Below are 23,588 nucleotides of genomic sequence, written 5' to 3' on the forward strand. Positions count from 1 at the left end.
CCTAAATATGTTGTCGTATTTCAGTGTCACGACGATGATGTCTTTTGTTAACTCTTTAATTTTTGTTTTGTATTAATTTTTGTTTCCTTCGATAGTTTTTAGTTTTCATTCAAATTTGAGGAAAATAATAGTGTTACGTGTGTGTGTGTGTGTGTGTGTGTGTGTGTGTGTGTGTGTGTGTGTGTGTGTGTGTGTGTGTGTGTGTGTGTGTGTGTGTGTGTGTGTGTAATATATCATATGTATAATAATTAACAGTTTATTGAAAGAGCTTGGCAGCCAGAAGGCTGAAAATATACAGTTACATATTTGGGGAATGGGTTTCGAATTACAAAAAATATACAAATAACATAAGTGATACAAATAAGATATATAATAACTAGATGGGGAAAAGCTCAAACTACAGTGCATTTCAACATAGTGACAGTGCAAGAAGTATATGTGTGTGTGTGTGTGTGTGTGTGTGTGTGTGTGTGTGTGTGTGTGTGTGTGTGTGTGTGTGCGTGTGTGTGTGTGTGTGTGCGTGTGTGTGTGTGCGTGCGTGCGTGTGTGCGTGCGTGTGTGTGTGCGTGCGTGCCTGCCTGCCTGCCTGCGTGCGTGCGTGCGTGCGTGCGTGCGTGTGTGTGTGTGTGTGTGTGTGTGTGTGTGTGTGTATTGTAATCATAATGTGTATCTTATTGTGCACAGTATATTATTTGCACGTTGAATATATTTCTCTCCTTTACATATGTGGATGCTTGTATTAAACCACCCGAGAGAGAGAGAGAGAGAGAGAGAGAGAGAGAGGAGCAACGCCCGGCCACCCTGCTGCCACAACCTTTTCCTATAACGACAGCAAATTTGTCTCGCTGTGCCAATTTGAGGCGAGCACTACACTGATGCATTATTCAGAGACAACATTTCACTATTGGTCGATGAAGAGATAAGTCAAGAGTGGCAGCTGCAACACAGAGGAATAAAAGATTGGATTTTTTGGCATATATGTGTGACGTCAACTCGCACTTACATTTTCTTGTTTATATTTTTTTTATGATTCGTTTCTATGGAAGTCTATATGTAACTTAACTCACTCATTGTTTTAAGTTAATTTTAGCAGTGATGAAGCGATATAAAGCACAGTAGGTTATGTTAGAGATGACAGTTTCAACAACAAGCGTTCTGTTTGATACTACATTGGCAATATGGCGGCTTGGAATGATCCCAACTTTCTCTTCTTCAGATTTAAAATCACGGATTTTGTTTCTGCTGTTCTCATATTAAATTTGAATATAAAGAGGAATACTGTACATATTTTTTTTTTAATTCGCGTCTTTGACTGTTTTTGTTCTACCAAGAAGCTAGGAATGTGATTTTAACTGTTAGACTAATGCTTTTTTTCCTGATTGAGGGAAATATTTACCATATGAGGATTTTTGTTTCTCTAATAGTCTCATATTACTGTGCTTCTTATTGGAGAGAGAGAGAGAGAGAGAGAGAGAGAGAGAGAGAGAGAGAGAGAGAGTTGGTAAGTAAGAAGTGGAAGTAAGGTCATTTGGCTATGTTTTGGCAACCTAATGAGTACCTCGCCTGACTCACTCGCTGAACTTTTCTTATTGAGCGATTCCTTTTCTCCCCACACACCTCTCTGGCCCTCACTAACCGGCAAATCTCTTGGTAACACTCACACTACTGTACCTCGTCCGCCCAACAACCCAAGGACGACTTATGACACACGCTTTTCGACCTACTGGTGTATATAATACTTGTTGTCATTATAGTATAAACCAAGGTTAATTTAAGGTGAAAATAATGTTAAATTTTACACCAAATACACCACAGGCTGGAGAAATATAGAGTATTTGGCGATATTTGGATTTTTTCTGTTTTAATATAAAGTGAAAATGTTTAAGTACTTAGGAATTTTTAATGTGTGGGATGCTTAAAGCCGTTTGAAGAAGAATTAACATTTATTTTCTTTTTGCCAAATAATGTGTTAGTGGCGACTTGGCGACTGTGTTTACACTCGATTCCCGCCTTCTAAGTGCAATATTCACTTGTGTTATTATTTATGGTCTTCGATTTCCTTCTTTCTTTTTTTCTTTCTTATTTTAGTAGATTATTCCACCAGGGTGTGTTAACTTGAAATGGCGGGAGGGAGGCCGTAATAAGATATTGAGGGGAGTAAATATTGCAGTAGTACATATCGGGCGTGACAGATCAAGGAGCCAATGTGTCACTCACCTTCATTTACAATTCACAGAAAGCTATTTTTTTCTCTCTTCTGCTTACGAGAAAATGTAATTTCTTGTGGTAAAAGAGTGATAAAAAATAATAATACGATAAAGAGAACGATGATAAATGAGAATAATTACGGTGATATTTATACGAACATCTATATGATGATGGGCGGATGAGGCTACAATTACACGCACATCAAGTAAATATAGGGAAAAAATAAGGCCATTTTCACCATTGTATCTCTCTCTCTCTCCTTCCTTTGTTTACCTCGTGTTTCCTGTCGCTTATATTCCGTCTTTCCTTTTATCGGGAGTAAACTCAGAGATCGTAACTCCATATGTTGGTTCCCTCTTCCCTCCGTCGCTCGCTGCTGGACTGAGGGAGGTGGATGGCGCCATGTTGGAGGCAGGGGAGTGAGGGAGGTGGATGGCGCCATGTTGGAGGCAGGGGAGTGAGGGAGGTGGATGGCGCCATGTTGGAGGCAGGGGAGTGAGGGAGGTGGATGGCGCCATGTTGGAGGCAGGAGCCATGTTGGAGGCAGGTGAGAGGTGGATTGCAGGAGGCAGGGAAGTGAGGGAGGTGGATGGCGCCATGCTGAGGCAGGGTGAGCGGGAGGTGGATGGTTCCATGCTGGAAGGCAGGGGAGTGAGGGAGGTGGATGGCGCCATGTTGGAGGCAGGGGAGTGAGGGAGGTGGATGGCGCCATGTTCGAGGCAGGGTGAGCAGGGGATGGTGGGAGGCATGGGGAGGTGATGGCGCTGTTGGAGGCAGGGGGAGGGAGGTGGATGGGAGAGGGGAGTGAGGGAGGTGGATGGCGCCATGTTGGAGGCAGGGGAGTGAGGGAGGTGGATGGGCCATGCTGGAGGCAGGGAGTGAGGGAGGTGGATGGCGCCATGTTGGAGGCAGGGAGTGAGAGGTGGATGGCTGTGGGAGGAGGTGAGGAGGTGGATGGCGCCATGCTGGAGGCAGGGAGTGAGGGAGGTGGATGGCGCCATGTTGGGAGGCAGGGGAGTGAGGGAGGTGGATGGCGCTGAGGGAGGTGGATGGCATGTTGGAGGCAGGGGTGAGGGAGGTGGATGGCGCCATGTTGGAGGCAGGAGGAGGGAGGTGGATGGCGCCATGTTGGAGGCAGGGAGTGAGGGAGGTGGATGGCGCCATGTTGGAGGCAGGGGAGTGAGGGAGGTGGATGGCGCCATGTTGGAGGCAGGGGTGAGGAGGTGGATGGCGCCATGTTGGAGGCAGGGTGAGGGAGGTGGATGATTGGATGGCGCCATGTTGGAGGCAGGGGGAGGGAGGTGGATGGCGCCATGTTGGAGGCAGGGAGTGAGGGGATGGCGCCATGTTGGAGGCAGGGGAGTGAGGGAGGTGGATGGCGCCATGCTGGAGGCAGGGAGGAGGTGGATGGCATGCTGGAGGTGAGAGGTGGATGGCGCCATGTTGGAGGCAGGGGAGTGAGGGAGGTGGATGGCGCATGTGGAGGGGGGAGTGAGGTGGAGGCATGTTGGGAGGCAGGGGAGTGAGGGGAGGTGGATGGCGCCATGTTGGAGGCAGGGGTGAGGGAGGTGGATGGCGCCATGTTGGAGGCAGGGGAAGTGAGGGAGGTGGATGGTGTTGGAGGCAGGGGAGTGAGGGAGGTGGATGGCGCCATGTTGGAGGCAGGGAGTGAGGGAGGTGGATGGCGCCATGTTGGAGGCAGGGGAGTGAGGGAGGTGGATGGCATGTTGGAGGCAGGGAGTGAGGGAGGGTGGATGGCTCCATGTTGGAGGCAGGGGAGTGAGGGAGGTGGATGGCTCCATGTTGGAGGCAGGGGAGTGAGGGAGGTGGATGGCTCCATGTTGGAGGCAGGGGAGTGAGGGAGGTACACTTGTGATCTTTCCTCCTTTTACTGAGGTATAAACGAAAGTAGATTATTGTAATGTTTATGTCCATACTTTACGTTTATGAAACTTTATATGTCAGTCTACACACCGTATACATAACACAGCGGAAATGTAATTGTGTGATTCATTTGTTTTAAGTTTAGATGAGACAGACTGTATGGCCAGGTGTATTTAGACTTGATAGGTAAATCTTGGTATAGGATCTCGACAGTCCTTTATATTCTGATTATCTCTAAATGTGTGGTTATCGTACACATATAGATTAGGTATCTTTTATGTATATATATATATATATATATATATATATATATATATATATATATATATATATATATATATATATATATATATATAATAAGCCGTACATGTTCGGAACAAATTGTTCTTAATTTTTATTGCTATGAATTGGTAGGAAATAGTGTTTGGAGTGAACCATCAAGATAGACCACTTCCCACTTTTTGGCAACGAAAAAAAGAAATAAATCATCGGCAATATTTGGATGTACTCATATGTACAGAATATTTTGTAGTCCGTAAATATAAATACAGATACCTGTACAATACCTGCCAGTAGGGGAACGAGGAAGTGAACCGGTTAACCCCAGGACCACCCCAATGGTTAAAAAAATATGTAGGAAAATGGTGAACACAAAAATATATATAGTATATTGCTCATGAATGGTGGAGGGTAGTGAGGAGAGGTCAGGGGAGGTGGAGGGACGAGCGGAGGGTAGTGAGGAGGGGGGACGTATGGAAGTAGTGAGGGAGGTGGGGAGGTGAAGAATAGTGAGGAGGGTCAGGGGTGGTGGGGGACGATTGGGGGGTAGTAAGGATATTTTGTTTTAATTTTGCCACTAACAACGGCTAGTTTATTGTGCACCCAATACTCATCCTGTGAGCGGTAGCACAAAAGGATTACAGAGAAGAGTTCACAAAGGGTCTGTATAACTAATCCTCGTGATCAGGATATTATGGCATTGAATTTTACAGAGTATTTCACATAAATTCTTTATTTAGTTCTGTACATAGATGGTAACTTATTAACAATCGCGTGAGTATAGCAGTGTGGGTATAAGCTTTGGGTTAGAGTTCCCTTAACTTCGCTTATATAAATAAGTTGAGGGGTTAAGGTGCAAAACCCCAAATGGTCTTTTCTCCATTTATTTGTAAAATATATTGGTCATAGTCTATTGGTACATTCACCGTAATTAACACTGTAAGCTGTGAGTGTAGTTAAGGATGGGACTCAGCTTGACTGAGTTTAGATCACCCGTCCGATTCTCGTGAGGCTCAAGTGAAGACTGGTGCCGTGAGGGGAGGCTCTGAGGGAGTGAGGCACAGCTGACCCTACATTCTCAAGGTCGGCGTTCTGGTTGAGGAATTTCCCCTCACGTGAACGGCACATGGTACCTCACAGCTTATGGAAAATTACAGTCGGGTGATTGGATTATATAATATAAATGTATTCACCCAGATTTATACAATTGCTACTGTCATGAGGCAGGGGCTAATACATGAGGAAATATATCTGGCCGCACATTTTGTTATTCACATTTGCGTGAGAGGTATTCAAGCACATTGTGTGTTTGGTTCCATACATGGGAAACGATATAGATACTGAGTGCAAAAAGTGGATACAATCTTATTATGTCAGCTATCTTGCTATTAGAGAAAAAAGTGTTGTGCCGTTTCACACACGGTGTGCTTGTGCCTGTCCCTAAAAGGTTCTATCAAAGTCTAATTATACCAAGTCAACTCACTTCGAGTAAAAAATTCATCCTTCGCAGCTGATGACGTCATCTGGTCGGCGGCCTGGGGGAGTGGGTGGGGGTGGGGGGGGCTGGGGTGGGACCTCAGTTACCAGCTGGCCGTCGTGGTGTGAAGGTCTATCACAATGTCTGATAAATGCTCCATATCTGGATGCAGATCAAATTGCAGACTGCATGATAAAAGTTTGATATTTTTATCGATTTCCAAAGGATGAAAAACAAAAAATAGCTTTTTTTCCTTTTTTTTTGCATGCAGCAAATATATAGGTTGTAACAGGAGGAAGGGCAGTACTTAAGAGCCGTTGGCAGGTTTAAATTTAAATTCCCTAAAGTTTAACATTCAACGAGAAAACCAGATGTGTAGAGACAAGACTTATTTGTTACTTGATACTGTAGTATAGCCGAGTCATATGTAATATATCTACACTACACATGGTACACTATCTACACTACACATGGTACACTATCTACACTACACATGGTACACTATCTACACTACACATGGTACTCTATCTACACTACACATGGTACACTATCTACACTACACATGGTACACTATCTACACTACACATGGTACACTATCTACACTACACATGGTACACTATCTACACTACACATGGTAAACTATCTACACTACACATGGTACACTATCTACACTACACATGGTACACTATCTACACTACACATGGTACACTATCTACACTACACATGGTACACTATCTACACTACACATGGTACACTATCTACACTACACATGGTACATTCTATCTACACTACACATGGTACACTATCTACACCACACATGGTACACTATCTACACTACACATGGCACACTATCTACACTACACATGGCACACACTATCTACACTACACATGGTACACTATCTACACTATTAATTACAATGTTGTCACCAATTCTGATGTTGTCACCACCTTATGAAGTTCTCATCACCTCTGATGTTGTCACCACTTCGATGTTGGTCACCACCTATGTGAAGTTCTCATCAACCCCATGTTGCTCACCACCCCCGATGTTGTCACCACCCCGATTGCCACTAATTCCAGATGTTGGCTCACTTAATTCTCGGATAAGCTGTCACCACCCCCGATGTTGTCACCATCTGATGTTGTCACCACTTCGATGTTGTCACCCCCCGATGTTGTCACCACCCCCGATGAAGTCACAACCCCCGACGTTGTCACCACTCCCGATGTCGAGGAAGGTGCAGAAGCTTCTCGCCAAATAAGGTCGTGGTGATGATCAGAGAGAGCCGAGAGGGTCAGTGTGTTGAGCGCTTCTTGATATGTGGAGTAGGAAGGGGAGAGAATAATCTTGCGTGCCCTCTTTTGTACTTTTTCTATGTGTTTACGTTGTGTGACATTTAGGGAGGAAGACCAGGTGGGGGAGGCATAGGTGAGCTTGGGAAGAATGAATGTTGAGTAAACACTGAGGAGCTTGGGCGCAGGAACTCCGAGGGACTTGAGTCGGCGGAGGAGGTGGAGACGGAAACTGGAGGATTTGATAACTTCAGTGACGTGTGTGTGTGTGTGTGTGTGTTAAACGGCGGAATGGGCAGAAAAGGTGACCAACACGGAAACCCAACGACTACACTGGCGGATGAAGGCAGTGCAAAATGGACAGGCTACTATGGCGAAACCCAACAAACTGGGCTATCGGGAGTCCATTGCAACTCTCCCTCTCCCCAGTCGTTGCAACACTTGCACCACTGGATCAGGAAAAGGGAGAGACAAGATGTGTGGTTGTAGTCTACGCTCCTGCCTCACCACAAATCAACTCACGCGCAGCCATCATCCAGCTCATCATACTTATCATCATCATCTATGCAACATCTGTGGACGGCTCTGCCGGTCTCGTATCGGCCTCTTTAGTCACCTCAAAACTCACCAACCTAGGTGATATCCTTAATAACTCATATCATTGTATCATAACTGGATGATCGTCATACTCGATTCCGAGTGACAGCAAAGTAGTAATAGTAATGTGTGTGTGCGTGTGTGTGTGATGTTGTTGTTGTTGTTTACATATTATCGACTAGGTTCGTTCTTGACATAATTAGGTCAACGATCAGGGTCAAGGTATGAGTGCCGGCGTGGCCCCAATCCTTGTGACCTCTCTTGTCTCGGGGTATCATATCTCCCATAATGTTAGCCATGTTTCATATCTCTAACTTGTATATGTGTAAGAATAATCTTTAACTGACCTGTCACTTATTCGTGACTAATGCTAACATATCAAATATACTTAACTGACTCACTAGCATACTGACGGAGAAATATCTCGACTACCTCGCCCTCACACAACTCGTGTCCTTATTCATAGTCAGTGTTCTGTCTGTCTGTCTCACTGGTTTTATGCTAATCAGAGGTTTGGTTCGTGCACCTCTGACCTTACTGTGTGTTTAACCTTATTTATACTTGTCGTGATGGCCATGAAAAATTGTGATTAGACCAGCACACACACACACACACACACACACACACACACACACACACACACACACACACACGATGATATTACTGGTTTTGTTGTGGTCATTGTGTGTTGAGGCCACGTACTTATCTGGAATGTGATTAGGGGATAGGTAACTACTCTGGAATGTGATTGGAGGAGAGATAGCTACTCTGAATATGATTGGAGGAGAGATAGCTACTCTGAATATGATTGGAGGAGAGGTGGTCAATCGGAAACACAACCCGAAGAACACAAATCATTCTAGAACATGAATGAACAACACATAGCCAATCAGGAGCAAGACTTAAGACCCCAAGCTACTCAGAGGCCATGATTGAAGAACACAGATAATAAACATCACCTTTAACACACACACACACACTACCTGGGGGGGGTGGGGGAGGCTAATTTGGGTGGGTCATGCGAGTTGCCAGTTAGGTGTTAGTGTCCTTGGTCACCAGTCACGCCTCTCTTGTTATATATCTCTCTTATATATAATACAGGTTTTTGTCTTGGGGTATTTTCAGAAAGGCTAAAAAACAAAAAACAGTTTCCTTGTCTTTTATTTTTCTCATTGTTAGTTTAAAATTATTTGAGTTAAGTATTGTTTTTCGGTGAGGACTGTAAGCATTTAAACTAACTGATTGAATGTTTAGTTGCAGTTAAACTCAACAATGGAAAGAGCAACTGAGTTCAAACATCTCTCGGGTAAATAAACTTGGAGGTCAAGGTGTAATCTAATTTAATATCTTGAGAGTAACTTCAGGTTTTAATATACTGTATATACTTAATTCTTACTTGTTTACATACATTGTTTACTAATTACTATTCTACTGTACTTCAGGAGTCAGTACAACAGCGAGCGGACTATATTTATTACTCCTCATAGATACTTGTGAGTGTATGTCTATAATTATGTTTGGGTTTATCCATTGGCTGTTATGTCTTATTGTTCTACGTTTAGTCTCTTGTTTTGTGAGTGTGTTGTTGGTGGTGGTGGTGTACAGGTAAATCTTGGTGGATCCCGCCCATAGACACACACGCCCACACACGCAGACAGACACGCACGCATACACACACGTACGCATACACACACGCACTCTCCCACGCACGCACACAGCCAACTATCTTACCATACCCTATTTTGATGGTTAAATGTTAAATAAATCACACCTAACCTAATCTAACCTCAGAATCCTTCCTTTAGAAAACCATCGGACCACAAGACCGTTTATAACTTAAAGTGATTTTTTCACCATATGGTTGAGAGTGACGTGCGATCTTCGTCGGTCATAAACAACAGCTCTGTGGAGTGTTTTAAGGCTGGTGTAATTCCCAGGTTCATGTCACTCCCCACTCCCAGGGTAATGTCTCATATTATATAGCCTTTGGCAATGTTTGGAGCTATCATGTGGGTGACCAGTTCTATATTTTTTTACAATGATTCTGTCAGACAGTAGATATATTCACAGTTGTTATTATTATTATTGTTACTATCATCACTAACGCTGCCTCCCGTGGTCCAGGATCTGCCACTGCGAAGGGGAACAGGACTCGCCGCTCATCGCTCCGTGTTACTGCTCCGGCTCCCTGCGTTACGTCCATCAGTCATGCCTCCAACAGTGGATCAAGTCCTCCGACACCAAGTCCTGCGAGCTGTGCAAGTTCAACTTCATCATGCACTCCAAGATCAAGCCTTTCAACAGGGTAGGTCTTCTTTCCCCTTCACTCGCTGTGGGATCGTGTCCTTCAACTAGTTAGGTCTTGCCCTATTATGTCTACAAGTTCATGTCCTTCAACTAGTTAGGTCTTGCCCTATTATGTCTACAAGTTCATGTCCTTCACGTAGTTAGGTCTTGCCCTATTATGTCTACAAGTTCATGTCCTTCACGTAGTTAGGTCTTGCCCTATTATGTCTACAAGTTCATGCCCTTCACGTAGTTAGGTCTTGCCCTATTATATCTACAAGTTCATGTCCTTCACGTAGTTAGGTCTTGCCCTATTATGTCTACAAGTTCATGCCCTTCACGTAGTTAGGTCTTGCCCTATTATATCTACAAGTTCCCTTCATATGTTCATTTGCCCTATTATATCTACAGTTCATGCCCTTCACGTACTTAGGTCTTGCCCTATTATGTCTACAAGTTCATGCCTTCTTTAGGTCTTGCCCTATTATGTCTACAAGTTCATGCCCTTAGACTAGTTAGGTCTTGCCCTATTATATCTACAAGTTCATGCCCTTTACGTAGTTAGGTCTTGCCCTATTATATCTACAAGTTCATGCCCTTAGACTAGTTAGGTCTTGACCATTCATGTACAACAAGGACTACTGACCTATTGTTACTTTCTATACAGTAGTAACGTTTATAACCCACTTCAGTCATGCAAACATTCTTCACTTGTAAACACGCTGACACGACATTTGGGATCACCTCAAGATTTGCTCCCCTCAGCTTATTTCACCTGATGATTAAACATACTAATGCTAACCTAACCTAACCTAACCTAACCTAACCTAACCTAACCTAACCTAACCTAACCTAACCCTCCAAGGTAACATTAAGGTGTTTATTCATCAGGTGGAATAAGATGAGGAGAGCAAATCTTGGTGATCCGACACTAATATCAAACACTGAATGAGAGAAAGCACACACACACACACACACACACACACACACACACACACACACACACATAGCTGGAAAAACAAAGACACAGAGAAACAAAAACAGTAAACAACAGCAAAATCACACTACCCACATTACCTCAGAAGAAGATAATCGTCCACATTCAACATCCTGCCCCGGGTGTGTGAGGTAATTATGTTGATGAGTGACCCTTAAGGAACATCATATACTCCTGACGCTGCAGACACCCTTCAGGAAGATACTCTAGCCACGTAATAAACACTCTAGGCTTCAAGGTTCTCCCCGTAGCGCACGATAACACAGGCAAAAACAACTGGAAGACGGAACGAGACCAGAGCAGTATTGTCCGTGCTGAGGATTGGACGACAGCACTAGTCTTGGTGGAGGAGAGGAAGGGGGGCAGGGTGAAGGCAGGGAGGGAAGGGAAGCACGGGAGAGGAAGAGGTAGGGGGAGGAAGGAGAGGAAGGGGGAGTGAGGAAGGGGGGGAGGAACAGGTGGATGGAGAGAGAAAGGGAAGAAGAAGAGGAGGAACGAAGGTAGGGAAGAGAGAGGAAGGGAGGTAAGAAGGGATAGACAAGCAGGTAGGTAGGTAGGTAGGGAGAGAGAGGAGAAAGTTGAATGGAGAGGGATACAATATATGAACGGGAGGAAGGAAGTCCAGGATAAGGATGGTCGGGAAGCAGGGGAAGGGGGGGTAGGGGTCAGACTCTTGATAACCTTCACGTTAACTTTATCTTCCTTTGGATAAGAGAACGTGTCCTGTTTCGGTACAGTCTCGGTGCAATTTGGCTGCCATCATTGCATTGGAGCGTGAGGTAAGATGACACACACACACACACTGCAGCCACATGTCCTTCATTGATATTCAGAGCACGAGGCGTGTGTGGAAGCACATCTCTCTGTCCTCAACACGCGCCCCTCTCAAACAGGACGTGTGTGGAGTCGTGCATTTGTCTCCCCTCCGCACATCTTTCTCCCAACTATGGCATGTGTGGATATGTGTCTTAATATCCACAAACACACGCCGTTCTTAACGTGTGTGTGTGTGTGTGTGTGTGTGTGTGTGTGTGTGTGTGTGTGTGTGTGTGTGGAGGCCCGCCAACACACGCCCTTTACGACAGCCACAGTAATAACACTGGACCATTGACCGACCGTCTGCTGTGGTAATTTGGCAAATCACTTCTTGTTACCGCACAATATAATGACGCCTTCTAAACACGTACTACTGCAGCCATGCGAGTATAGGAAGATATATTTACTCTCTCTCTCTCTCTCTCTCTCTCTCTCTCTGTCCGGGTGGATGGATTGCTTTTTAAACTGTTTACACCAATATTCTAAACCTCCTGAGAATATTATACATTTTGTTTTTCGGAAACTTCAAAATGGATTAATAGTTTGACCCCAAAGAAATAATCCCTTTTAAATAAGTGGTACGCCATTAGGCGGAGGGAGACGAGGACTAGTTAATGTGTTTATTAAACAAAAGAAGTTCGAAGTTCCACAAAAAACGAACCAAGTTATTCAAATTATACAAAAGAGGCTACAAATTATGCAAGAGAGGGGATCAACGTTAGACAATAGAGGATTGAACTCAAACAATGGAGGATCACAGTAAGACAAGGGAGGATCGAAGATGTGGGAAAAATAGAACATCAACATTATAGTGAAAAGAGGATCATGGAGATACAAAAGAGGATCGAATTCATGTAATAGAGGATCCGAGCTCAGTAAAACATCCACCCCCCCCCCAACACTGCCTCCACTAATTGTCTTGTCTAGCAGGCCGCGGTATTTTCATTTTAGCCGTGAAGATAAAGCGAGGCTGTCCGCGGGGGTAAAATAAACAAACCTTCACCACGGGCAGGATCCAATTAAGCCACAGCCTTCCTCTAATACCCAAAATTAATTAACCTCATCACCCGAAAAATAGACACCCCAGATTATATACTGCAGGTGAAATTAAACACTAACTCTCTAACGCTCACTTACCTAACCTAACTTAACGTAACCTAATGTACCCAAACTCTAACCTTAATGCAAACCTAACCTAAATTCACGCTAACCTAACCTAAACAAATTTATCCTAATCTAACTATTCCTAACACTAACCTAACCTAACGTAAGTCTTAAAGGGCTATCAGTGCGTGATGATGACCCCTCTTCTCCTCGTGCCAGTTCTCGTCCCCATCAGAGAGAATTCACCAGTGAAAAACCTAATTATATATATATATATATATATATATATATATATATATATATATATATATATATATATATATATATATATAATATATATATACTATGGAGAAAAAACGGAGAAAACGCCACCACAGGCAGAAGACGGGCGGACGAATCGTCTGGTGCAACATTTAAAAGTAAAACCCATTTAAGGAGATGGTAGAGGTGACGCCAGACTCTTGTTGATTGCTCGTATTGGCGATGTGGCTTTAATGGTAGGGCGGTGACCCTCTCTCTCTCTCTTTCCACTACCATCACCCTTACTCGACCTCAATATGTTATCGATCTTCAATCTCCCTCGACACTAACTGTGACACAACCCTTCCTACCACTGCCACCACCTCCATTACCACTACCACTATTACCAAAATCACCACCGTCACCACCACCGTCACCACAACCACCGTCACCACAACCACCGTCACCACGACAACGACGTCTCCCCCCACAGCCTCTCACTTGATTCGTCAGATCATAAATCACTATCAAGCCAGAGTCTCAGTGGAGGTGATTTGGTCAACACTACACTTGTCTTGTGGTGGATTTCTCTCTCTCTCTCTCGACTTTTTAGACTTACCAATAAACTTAACTTTCCATTACGTATATTATCTTAATCACTATTTCCCTAATATGGTTTTGTTCATTGGGATCAGAAGAGTCTTCCAGGTTCCGTGATAAAGTCTACGGGGATCCGCAATCATGTTTAATTTAATCCGTACATGAAACACTGAACACAGGAGGGTTCTAACGTCCTTGGTACGAACGAGGAGACATTCAAAGTCAGTGTGTTATTGTAAAGATGATAAAGAAAAGTTCACATTCAAACTCTCAAGGTTGGAACATTTGGTTTAGACATATCCTCTCACATTCACAAGAGAATTAGCACATTTCCACGTTTTTCTTCCTAGATATTTGTAGACAATGTGGATTATCAAGATCGGTTGGGTTTATATGCATGTGCTTTCATAAAATTTCTTTAGAACAAGTTACCTACTTTAGATGAAACATTTTGGAAGGACAAGTTGTCGAGGACATCGTAAAATAAATTAAATCCGGTTCAAAAGGAGGTGAAAAAATCCAGTGAGGAGGGAGAAATTTAGTTTTTTTTTTTAATATACAGAATAGATAAAACGAACCTACTGCTCTAAATTAAATGTGGGGAAAATTCGACTACATAATAAGTGCCTAAAATGGTGTAGATAAATTGGTCAAAATTCGGTACATCGCTGTGTTCTTGTGGTTGTTTAGGTTTGTTTACGCGGACACGTCATCTAGGCCTCGTGTATCAATCCTCACTACTCGGCTGGTGCTGGCCGGAGGTAGAGGTGATGAGGTGGTTGACAAATGTGTTTCCTTCAAGATTCACAGTTTATGTACACGTGAGGGAGAAATGAGGGGTTCAACGGGCGTAAGATCATTTGTAGATGTGCTGGTATAGATTATTATTCATTTGTTTACTTTTATGGGTCAACACTTTCATGGCTATGCAGACGGCAGCGAGGAAAGCCCACTGAAAATGACTTTAATCGATGTATTAAGCTAAGTTAAAACACGACGGTGAACATGCGTCAGCATACTCGACAGTGTCAAAGTAATGAAAATCATACTGAACATACATAATATTAATTGGAAATACACTGAAAGCTTATTCAAAATAGTGTGTAGGGTTTCGTGGTATAATGTTGTCTAGCACTCAGGATGGATGGAAACTCTAAGGTGGTTTTCTTATATAATATAAGTTATATGGTAGACAGTCTGGTGCTGGAGGTGCCGTGTGGTGAGGAGCTGCTCAGTAGAGACGTTCGGTGAGTAGCGTGTTGAGGGAGGTAGATGTGCAGGAGCTTCGTTAGAGAAGATGTTGCCTGTTGCTGGCCTCCTGGTTGAATGAAAGCTGGACAGCGAGGAGCTTGCTGGGAGGTGTTGCGTGTTCAGGAGGCGATGGCAGAATGAGAGCTGGTTGGTGAGGACGCTCAGAGAAGGACAGCTGGTGGGTCGCCATGATCGCTGGCGGGAGCGAGGACCGCCAGGCAGGCGGAGGAGAAGCGAGGGCCGCCAGGCAGCGGCGGAGGAGGAGGTGTTGTGTGTTCAAGTAGAGAGGCCAGAATGAATCTCAATGGAGAGACAGAGCTTATATACCCAGCAGCCGTGAGTCATCTATGAGTCATGTTGGGAAAACCCGAGAAGTAACCGGTCTTTTGCTCGGTTGCTAAGATACTGCGGCATCTGGTGACGGCGCCGCCTGGCCCGCTAGTTTGGTTGCTTGGGCAGACGTCGCAGGTGGCCTGCAGCTATGCAGTTGTAGGGGAGACGTCCATTACAAGTGCATTTGAGTTCTAAAACACGATTACAATGACGCGGGTAGATAGCCCCCCCCCAAAAAAAAAAAAAATCATCCGGACGCTCAACTAGATACTAGGACTTCATTTTTATGTTTCCTACTTTTTAAAATAAAATATATTGGGTTAAAGACAAACTGAACACTCTGAATAAAGTTTACATGAACAAAGAATGTCAGGGGTGTAAGAATCTATGTGCAAGAACGTCGTCTCTCTCTTTCTCTTCTTGTCTTAACTCAAATTTTTCGTAAGCATTAGTTAAAACCGAGCTTAACGTTTACTGTGACGACTATAGCTCATTCACTTTTCAAAGCCTGTTCTAACTTGTTGGTAAACTGTGTAAGCGGCTTTACGGGGAAGACAACTAGCAGTATGAAGATACTTCCAGAACGCTGGAGGGGTGACGGTGGGGGAGAGCACTGACTCTAACAAAAGATCTCGCTGTTCATGTCCCTTGTCTGTTCTTTACTCACGAGCAGCCAACGACCTGCCAGAGTATTATCCACACTTAGATTCTTCCTTCCTTCTACAAGAGGATCACATTCCCTCAATAGCAGAAACCGGTTCCCTGTGCCTCCAGTCATGGTGCCTCTACTTGATGTACTGCAGGTAGCGGGCACACCACCACTTCCCCCCCTAAAGGTTTATATGTGACCTGATCCAAACCCTAACTCCTTCCGGACATCAGAATTAGAGTTTAATCTCTCTAATAAACCAAAGTATCTTGGATTTGAATCAACGCCAAGTTCAAAAACAGCAAATCCAACCTTGATTGTCCGTCACACTTCAGTCTGATGACTCACACAGTACGCTGGTATCTGCGTCAGGAGTTTCGAGAGAACTCTGATCCTTTCAGGTGGTCCCTCGGCCAAGATACTTTGTTGAAACAAAAGAACAGAAAAACTAATTTATTTTTATTTTATTTTCGTTTTTTCAGGTTGATTCATCAGGGCCTGACACCTCTTGTCATGATTTTATTAGTCTTAATTAAGATGACCACTTTCAGTACCAAACAAATACGGATAACACCATTTTTTCAAAGCGACTTTGCTTTTACCATTTTTATATGAAATTTATCTTTTTTATTACAATCCTACATCTTGTATTTTCTCAGAAGATAATGTACTCACACTACATGTCCATACAGGCAATTTAGTAATCTACACAAACGTCTTTTTTTAACTTACATTATTAGAAAAATAAACTGCAAAAGCAATTTTATTTTATATGATTGCAGTGGGAGAAGTTGGACATGTCAGGGATGGAGAGACGGAAGATCGCGTGCTCGGTGACCTTCCACGTGATCGCCATCACCTGTGTCGTGTGGTCCCTCTACGTGCTCATACAGCGAACTACTGAGGAGGTGCAGGTGAGGCCTCTTACAGTCTTGTATCTCCAACCTGCTCCTCATCTGTTTTGTTTTTCCAAGGAGAAAAGTCCCGTTCCACTCCTGGGACTGCTCAAGCCGGCTTAATCTGTAGTAGCAGATACTTCGGACTTGTTACACCTTAGAACGAGTGTGTGACGGAACTCTTGACTGTAATTTACACACACGCATACACGCAATACTATTACTTTTTTTTAAATGGCCTCCAGCCTCCCCCTATAGCCACACCTTCGCCGCCATTTTATAACCTTAAAATTAACTATCCTAATATATTAGTAGCTACCCTGGCTGTGTTGAGTTAGTTGAGCCGCAGATCTATGCGGCATTCAGTGACTGTTGCCTCGTAGTCAATATCTGCTGCTGTTGTAGGCTTTGGGGCCGATGCTTTCGTTCCCCTGAGGCAAAGCAAAGCAGACCTAAGGAGAGAGAAGAACAGTCGACATCTCAACCAGGCTGTAACATAACTTCTGGGCTGCTGCTTCTGTTCGAATAGCACCTCCGTGAGTCTGGCATAGAAGCATCTTGCACTTGGTCCCATCCCACCAGAGATTGTGAACACCAGAGGAGTGAAGCTGCCTTCATCAACGTTCTGAATTCTCTCCCCATATACCCTAATCTTGTCGTTCTCATTCCTCCTGTGCGCAGCATCGAGAGCTAGGTTGCGGCGACATGCGGCCATGGGACCAAAAATCCTTATTTCAAAAAAGGCTCGCTGTCCCTGCGTCCAGAATCCTCGAGCACTGACGTCCATCCACACAGGCTTCATTGGTTGCGTTTGAAGTCCATTGTTGAAAATTCTCACTGTCCAATGGAAGGAGGGTCGGTTCTGCTCTGACATCATGACAGATTTCCTTAAACGTATTTGCAGTGAGATCCCTTACTTCGTCGTGCCTCATGCATATGAAGCCCCTTTCTTGCACACCATGGCGTGGTCGACGTCGTAGGAAGAGTCACACACGCATTGGGAGGGCAAACCTTCTACTGGCCCACCGTACCTTAGAGCAGTGGCATCTGTAAATTCTTGTTTGTAAAGACTGAAACCTTTTGCCCTTATCGGTAACGTAGTTAGCCAGTTCGAGGCGCCCACTTCCTGCGCTATAGCTACTTTTTTTTTCAAATTTTCTGGCACTTGCAGCATCAGTTGCTGCAACTTATCACATTGGCCGTGCTGTCGTAATGGACTGTCGAATCTTGTTTACTTCGCTGGCATCCACCTCACCTGTTGCTTTCTGATCTCGTATGTGGTCGGTGAGGGCTGCCGTGAGCTTGACTGAGTTTTGATATTCGGTGGCAGCAATCTTCTCTGGATTGGTCAATCCCATTCCTCCCAGTCTCGGTGGGAGTGCAAGGAGTGGCCTTTCTGCTGGGATTAATTGAAGGTGTTTCACTAATTTTGGAATGAAATGGATGCTGATGGCTTCTTCCAGAGGGTGGAGGAGGGGTCCTATATCAGGGATAGTGCCATCAGGTAGTTCCATCGATGCTTCACTCCATGGGTGAATGCCACAAAAGCCGCATGTGGCTCTGTTTTAGCAATATCTGACAGAGCTTGGATTTACCTTTCCCGTGACGTACTCGGTCTTGAAGTCCTTCGTGCCGATTGCACCTACCTGTAGGTGTCTTTGGCCATCCTTTGTTATTTTGACCTCACTTCCACCGAACACCTCCACTGCCCGTTCATAGTGTTCTGGCTTGACAATGAGGAAGGACTTGCTGGCATTTGGGTGGTACCCTATTTGTGGACCATATGATGTTATCAGGTCACACCACTTTTTTATGTCCTCCACTTTTCCTGCTCCTGTAAGGTCGTCGGCATACGCCACTTGCTTGACTACGTTTGTTTCAAATTTTATTGTGTGTTGAAGCACGGATAGGCATATCTCGTACATTGCCATTGCAACGGGGTCCCCTGCATTGTTCCCTCAGTTGACTGTATGATGGTATCTCCTCTTAAAGCCTTGATGTTTGTTATGTAGAGGTATGATGGGTTCCTATAGGTGTTTTCCACATACCTGTACATTGCAAAGCTTAGACACTTGATCTTGATGTTGTGCAGTGTAGCTTTGCAGTTGAGTATGTTGATTGCATTGGAAGCATCAACCAGGAAAAATCACTTTTTCTGTATCTGTAGAAAATGGCCCGAGAACTACAGTTCATTGTCAACATACACACTCAGGTCTTTTTCGCATTCGGTCTCTATTAATGCAGTTTCTTTGTGCCGGATTATAATAATTAAACAGGCCCGGTGTAGCAGTTTTAAATGATGTGTGAAATGCCAGACATACGACTCATTCGGACGGACAGCAGACAGCGGTAGGTTGCTTGGCCGTTACTCCGAGCCTCAGTAGTTCACCTCAGTGCTGTTCACATGACACGTACGTGCTTTTATGTTTGGTATTGCTTTAATTATATTAATACAGTTTAGTTGTGTGGTGTAGGAGAGTGCATGTTGAGTTTAGTGAGTGTTACCCTTATGTCAGGATGATATATATACTGTACAGTAAAACCCCGCTTTACGCGGTTTCACTTTACGCATTTCCACGTTTAAGCGGTACCCTGCCGAACACGGAATGCTCACATTACGCGGTGCGTGTACCCTTTTACGCGGAGAGCGGCTGGCGGTCCTCTCGCGCCGCGCCATTTTTGGATTCAAACCTCCCGCCATCCCGCCATGTTGGGTAAGCGGCGCAAGTAGGTTGCGCAGTGTATGTCTTTGTTGCGTTATCGGTGACTTCATATGACGTATTGGATTGTGATTGGGCCAAGCATCCTTACCTCCCTCCCCCGCTAGCTCTGATTGGTTTAATGTATTATGATGTGCCCCGCCGCGTGAGCGTTCAAGCCCCTTGACCTACCCGCGTCAGTTACATCCCTCCCGGCTACACCGTGTATATCGGTATCCATTGTTCCATAAGAATGGCTTCCACCGGACCACCACCACCACCACCACCACCACCACCACCACAAAGAAACCTTGCATTACCTGGACCCAGCTGCCCTAAGCCAAAGAAGATACGACGTTCCCTAAGCTACGAAATTAAATACAAGATCATCCAAGAGTTGGAGAAAGGAACAAGACAGGTTGATCTCGCGCGCCAGCATGGTATTAACGAATCTACGATCCGGACAATTAAGAAGGATGCAGCCAAGATAAAGGAGCACATGAACATCACAAAGTCTACGGGTGCTTCTATGATCAAGCCCAAGCCAGTGATAGTGACAGAGACAGAGACAGTGATGGTGACTTTGAGGGATTTGTCAGGGAGGCACTAATAAGTGTGGATGACAGTGATGAAGACTCACCTGAGGGCCAGTAGCCTGCCCTCTGTCTCGGAACCAGCCTCCATTCCCATACGCCGACCCATCTCTTCTACTAACGTAAGTGTTAACCCTAACCTTGTTTTTTTCTAACCTAACGTACAGTATATTATTCTCTTATTGATTGTTCCCATCTATATTATGTATGTGTGCATACCATCATAAAGTTAAGATTTTATTTTTACTAAAACGTATGTATTGTGTCGGTAAAAAGTGGAGTTTGGGGGTCGGCCCAGTCTCTATTTCAATTAATCCCATATGTTATGTTGTTCACTTTACGCGGGCCGCCGTGGGTTCAAAGTGAGTTTGGGGGTCGTATATATATATATATATATATAATAATATATGTTATATTTACGCGTATATATATATATGTATATATATATATATATATATATATATATATATATATATATATATATATATATATATATATATATATATATATATATATATATATATATATATATATATAGTAATATTTGTGTTTTTTGTATATTGAAGTTATTTTATTTTCAGATTTCTATATTTAATTTCTATATATACAGTATATTTATGGATGCTTCATTTTTATTATAGGTATACAGCAATTTTTGTGATATATTTTCTATATTAAATCCTGAATGTACATCGTTGTATTATTATAGGAATAAATGTAGTTCAACCCTAACCTTTGGAAACTAGTGTTTTTTATAGCTGAAAGTTCAGAAACAATCACAGTATTGTATTTGAAGGTGTCATGTTCATCATTTTAACCAACTTTTGAGCATTAAAACTCCACAGGACTATATTTTGAGTTATCTGTTGGTATTCCCAAGATTGGTGAAGGCCTGGCAGTGAATGTGGACAAAAGTAAAATTTAGGTTGTCGGGGGCCCAGGAAAGCCAGGCGGTGTTGCTGTATGCCATATGGCAGCAGGGTCTACCATTAGACAACACAATATGCTTCCAATATCTTTGCAGGTGGTATTATCTCCCTGTTTGATAGCTGGCTACTACCTATGACCTTAAAATTATCTTTCACTAAAAAAATGATGGACTTTCATGTTTACCAGTAAATTAAATTTTAAAAACTAAATTAATTAATTGTAATATCAGAGTGTAATAGCCTATATATCTTCTTGGGAAATTTGGGAAAAACGAGGGTCAACCCCCAACAAATTGCAATAGTAATGAACTCAGAAATATGTCTGAAATAACATATGAAAGTACAGTACAGTATAATTAAATCCAAGTATGAAAACACTGCCAACTTTGCATTATTCCAAAATTGCTGTCATAAGAATATATCATATTCCAATTAGAAATTGGTAATTAATTATGATGTGAGTAACATTGTATTTTTCTGGGTTGTTTGAAAATGTTATAAAAGGACATAAAGCAAAATTTGATTTTATAATATAAATATGTCATTCATTATTAATACAGAACTGAACCAAATTGACCTTTAGACTATACAGTATATGTATTGTTCACTGTGGAAAACTATGAACTGTGTAGAGCATAATAATGTACTGTACCATAACAGGATAATTAGGGCCACTATATAAAAATGAATCATAATAATAATGTGTATACCATAGGTAGGTGAGAAAATCTTAGGAGTTGTTTATTCATTCATCAACATCCTCACCATTTGACTGTGACATGTTAGTACAAACACCTCTGCAGCGGCCACAGCCTGTAGTCCATTCTTGCGGCATGGACACTGTCTAGTATTACATCCAGCTTTGCAGTTGCATCTGACCACTTCAAGAAAATATGTGGGACCTGGTGGTCTGTCTGAGAACAAGAAGAAACTTGTCACCTTGTTTGTATAATCCCCAATCTTCAGGTGACATACTAGTTGCATTACCCATCCACTCCTGAACTTGCAAATATACATGCAAACTGTGATATGCTGCAGTAGCTGGTGAAGGTGGGAGCACTTCAGGTTGCACAAATGATGTACTACTGCCTACCCTTTGGCAGAATTGTTCTAACTTAAGAAAATTCAATGTGTATCCCTGGAGACCTTTGTAGATTTGAACTAATGCACTTTCCCGAGCTATAATAATATCTACCTGTGTACTGTACTGTCACGTTTAGAGAACACCTGTGCTTGCTCCAGGAATACCTTATTTGTGTGAATTAACTTGAAACCTATCTTCTTGCCCACACCGTATAAAGAAGACGTGGTGTCACACCCTAGAGTAGCAAGCACAAACAAAATATTATCACAGACGTCTGAACCAAGCATTCTTCACATTACTTCCATATTCCAGCATCTTGGGGCTCTTTTGCTGCCTTGACGAGGTTCAGATCTGAAATATATAAATGGAGTTTCTGGTGTCATATGCCAGCACAACACAATTAGAATATCTGTGTCATCAGCAACCACAATTGTAGGCGTGTAAGTATTCTGAACAATAACCAAGTCAGCATCAGCTTTGGTATGTTTAACACAACAACCTTGCTGCTGAGAGAGATCACTTGTTCTTTACGTTTGAAAGAGTGTTGTGTTACATTTTTCCCAATCATGTCTTGAAGGACTTTATCACCAACATCTGATGCTTGATAAGCATTAACGGACTCATCTGCTGACACCCCAGTAACCAAACAGTACAGTTCATGATTATCTGTGAAGGGATTCCTTGAATTCAAGAAGCTAACCATCTTGTGAGTATCAGACACATCCCTTGTCATTCTCGTATTTGATGTGTTGATGTAATGTTCGCTCGTTTAATAGGTGACTGCAGACATCTCTTGCATTGCTAAGTTTACTTCAGATGTGACGCTGCTTGAAATCAGCCATACCAGACGTTGTGTCTCACCCATACCTCGCCCATGAGTCAGTCCACCTGTTGACTAGAAGCTTTCCATCAATACTTGTTCTATGACAAGATCAAGGGATAACCCAGTCTAAAACTTATCTGATCTGACCACATGGAATTCTTGGAGGAAATATCAAAGGGACGGGGGGCAAGAAGTTTTGGATGGGGGAACCTAGCAAGCAAAGTGAGCCCATTTTGAAGCCATGTGCACTTGATATTAGGAGATATTGAGGTCAAGAGTAATTAATTTTTACTATACAAAAATGCCTGAGTACAATACTGCATTTAAGATGAGTATTGGAATTTTCTGATTAAAAGGGGGGGCTCCGGACCCCCCTGGATCCGCCCTTGCATCTACAAATTTGGTGAGAAGCTTCTGCACAATTCTCGACACAAGCTCCTGCTTCCACTGTAAATCCTTCATCGGCAAATTGCTATTCAACATCATAATTGCCTCCAGCCCTTACGAGCACATACTGATTGCTATAAGAACAGCCCATTCCCCACCATTG

At 43.3% G+C, this 23,588-nt stretch overlaps 1 protein-coding gene across 5 annotated transcripts in view; it reads left to right on the forward strand.

Moving 5' to 3' along the window:
* LOC121861508 (E3 ubiquitin-protein ligase MARCHF8-like) overlaps positions 1-23,588 on the forward strand; it is a 136,990-nt gene that overhangs the window by 94,964 nt on the left and 18,438 nt on the right. For all 5 annotated transcript variants that reach the window (XM_042359304.1, XM_042359307.1, XM_042359308.1 and 2 more), the window contains exons 3-4: positions 9,863-10,043; positions 16,797-16,928. In XM_042359304.1, the coding sequence (XP_042215238.1) occupies positions 9,863-10,043; positions 16,797-16,928 (313 nt within the window). The remainder of the gene's footprint in view (positions 1-9,862; positions 10,044-16,796; positions 16,929-23,588) is intronic.

The sequence above is a fragment of the Homarus americanus genome, unplaced genomic scaffold, assembly GCF_018991925.1.
Source record: "Homarus americanus isolate GMGI-L3 unplaced genomic scaffold, GMGI_Hamer_2.0 scaffold24260, whole genome shotgun sequence".
In the NCBI taxonomy this organism is placed as follows: Eukaryota; Metazoa; Arthropoda; class Malacostraca; order Decapoda; family Nephropidae; genus Homarus; species Homarus americanus.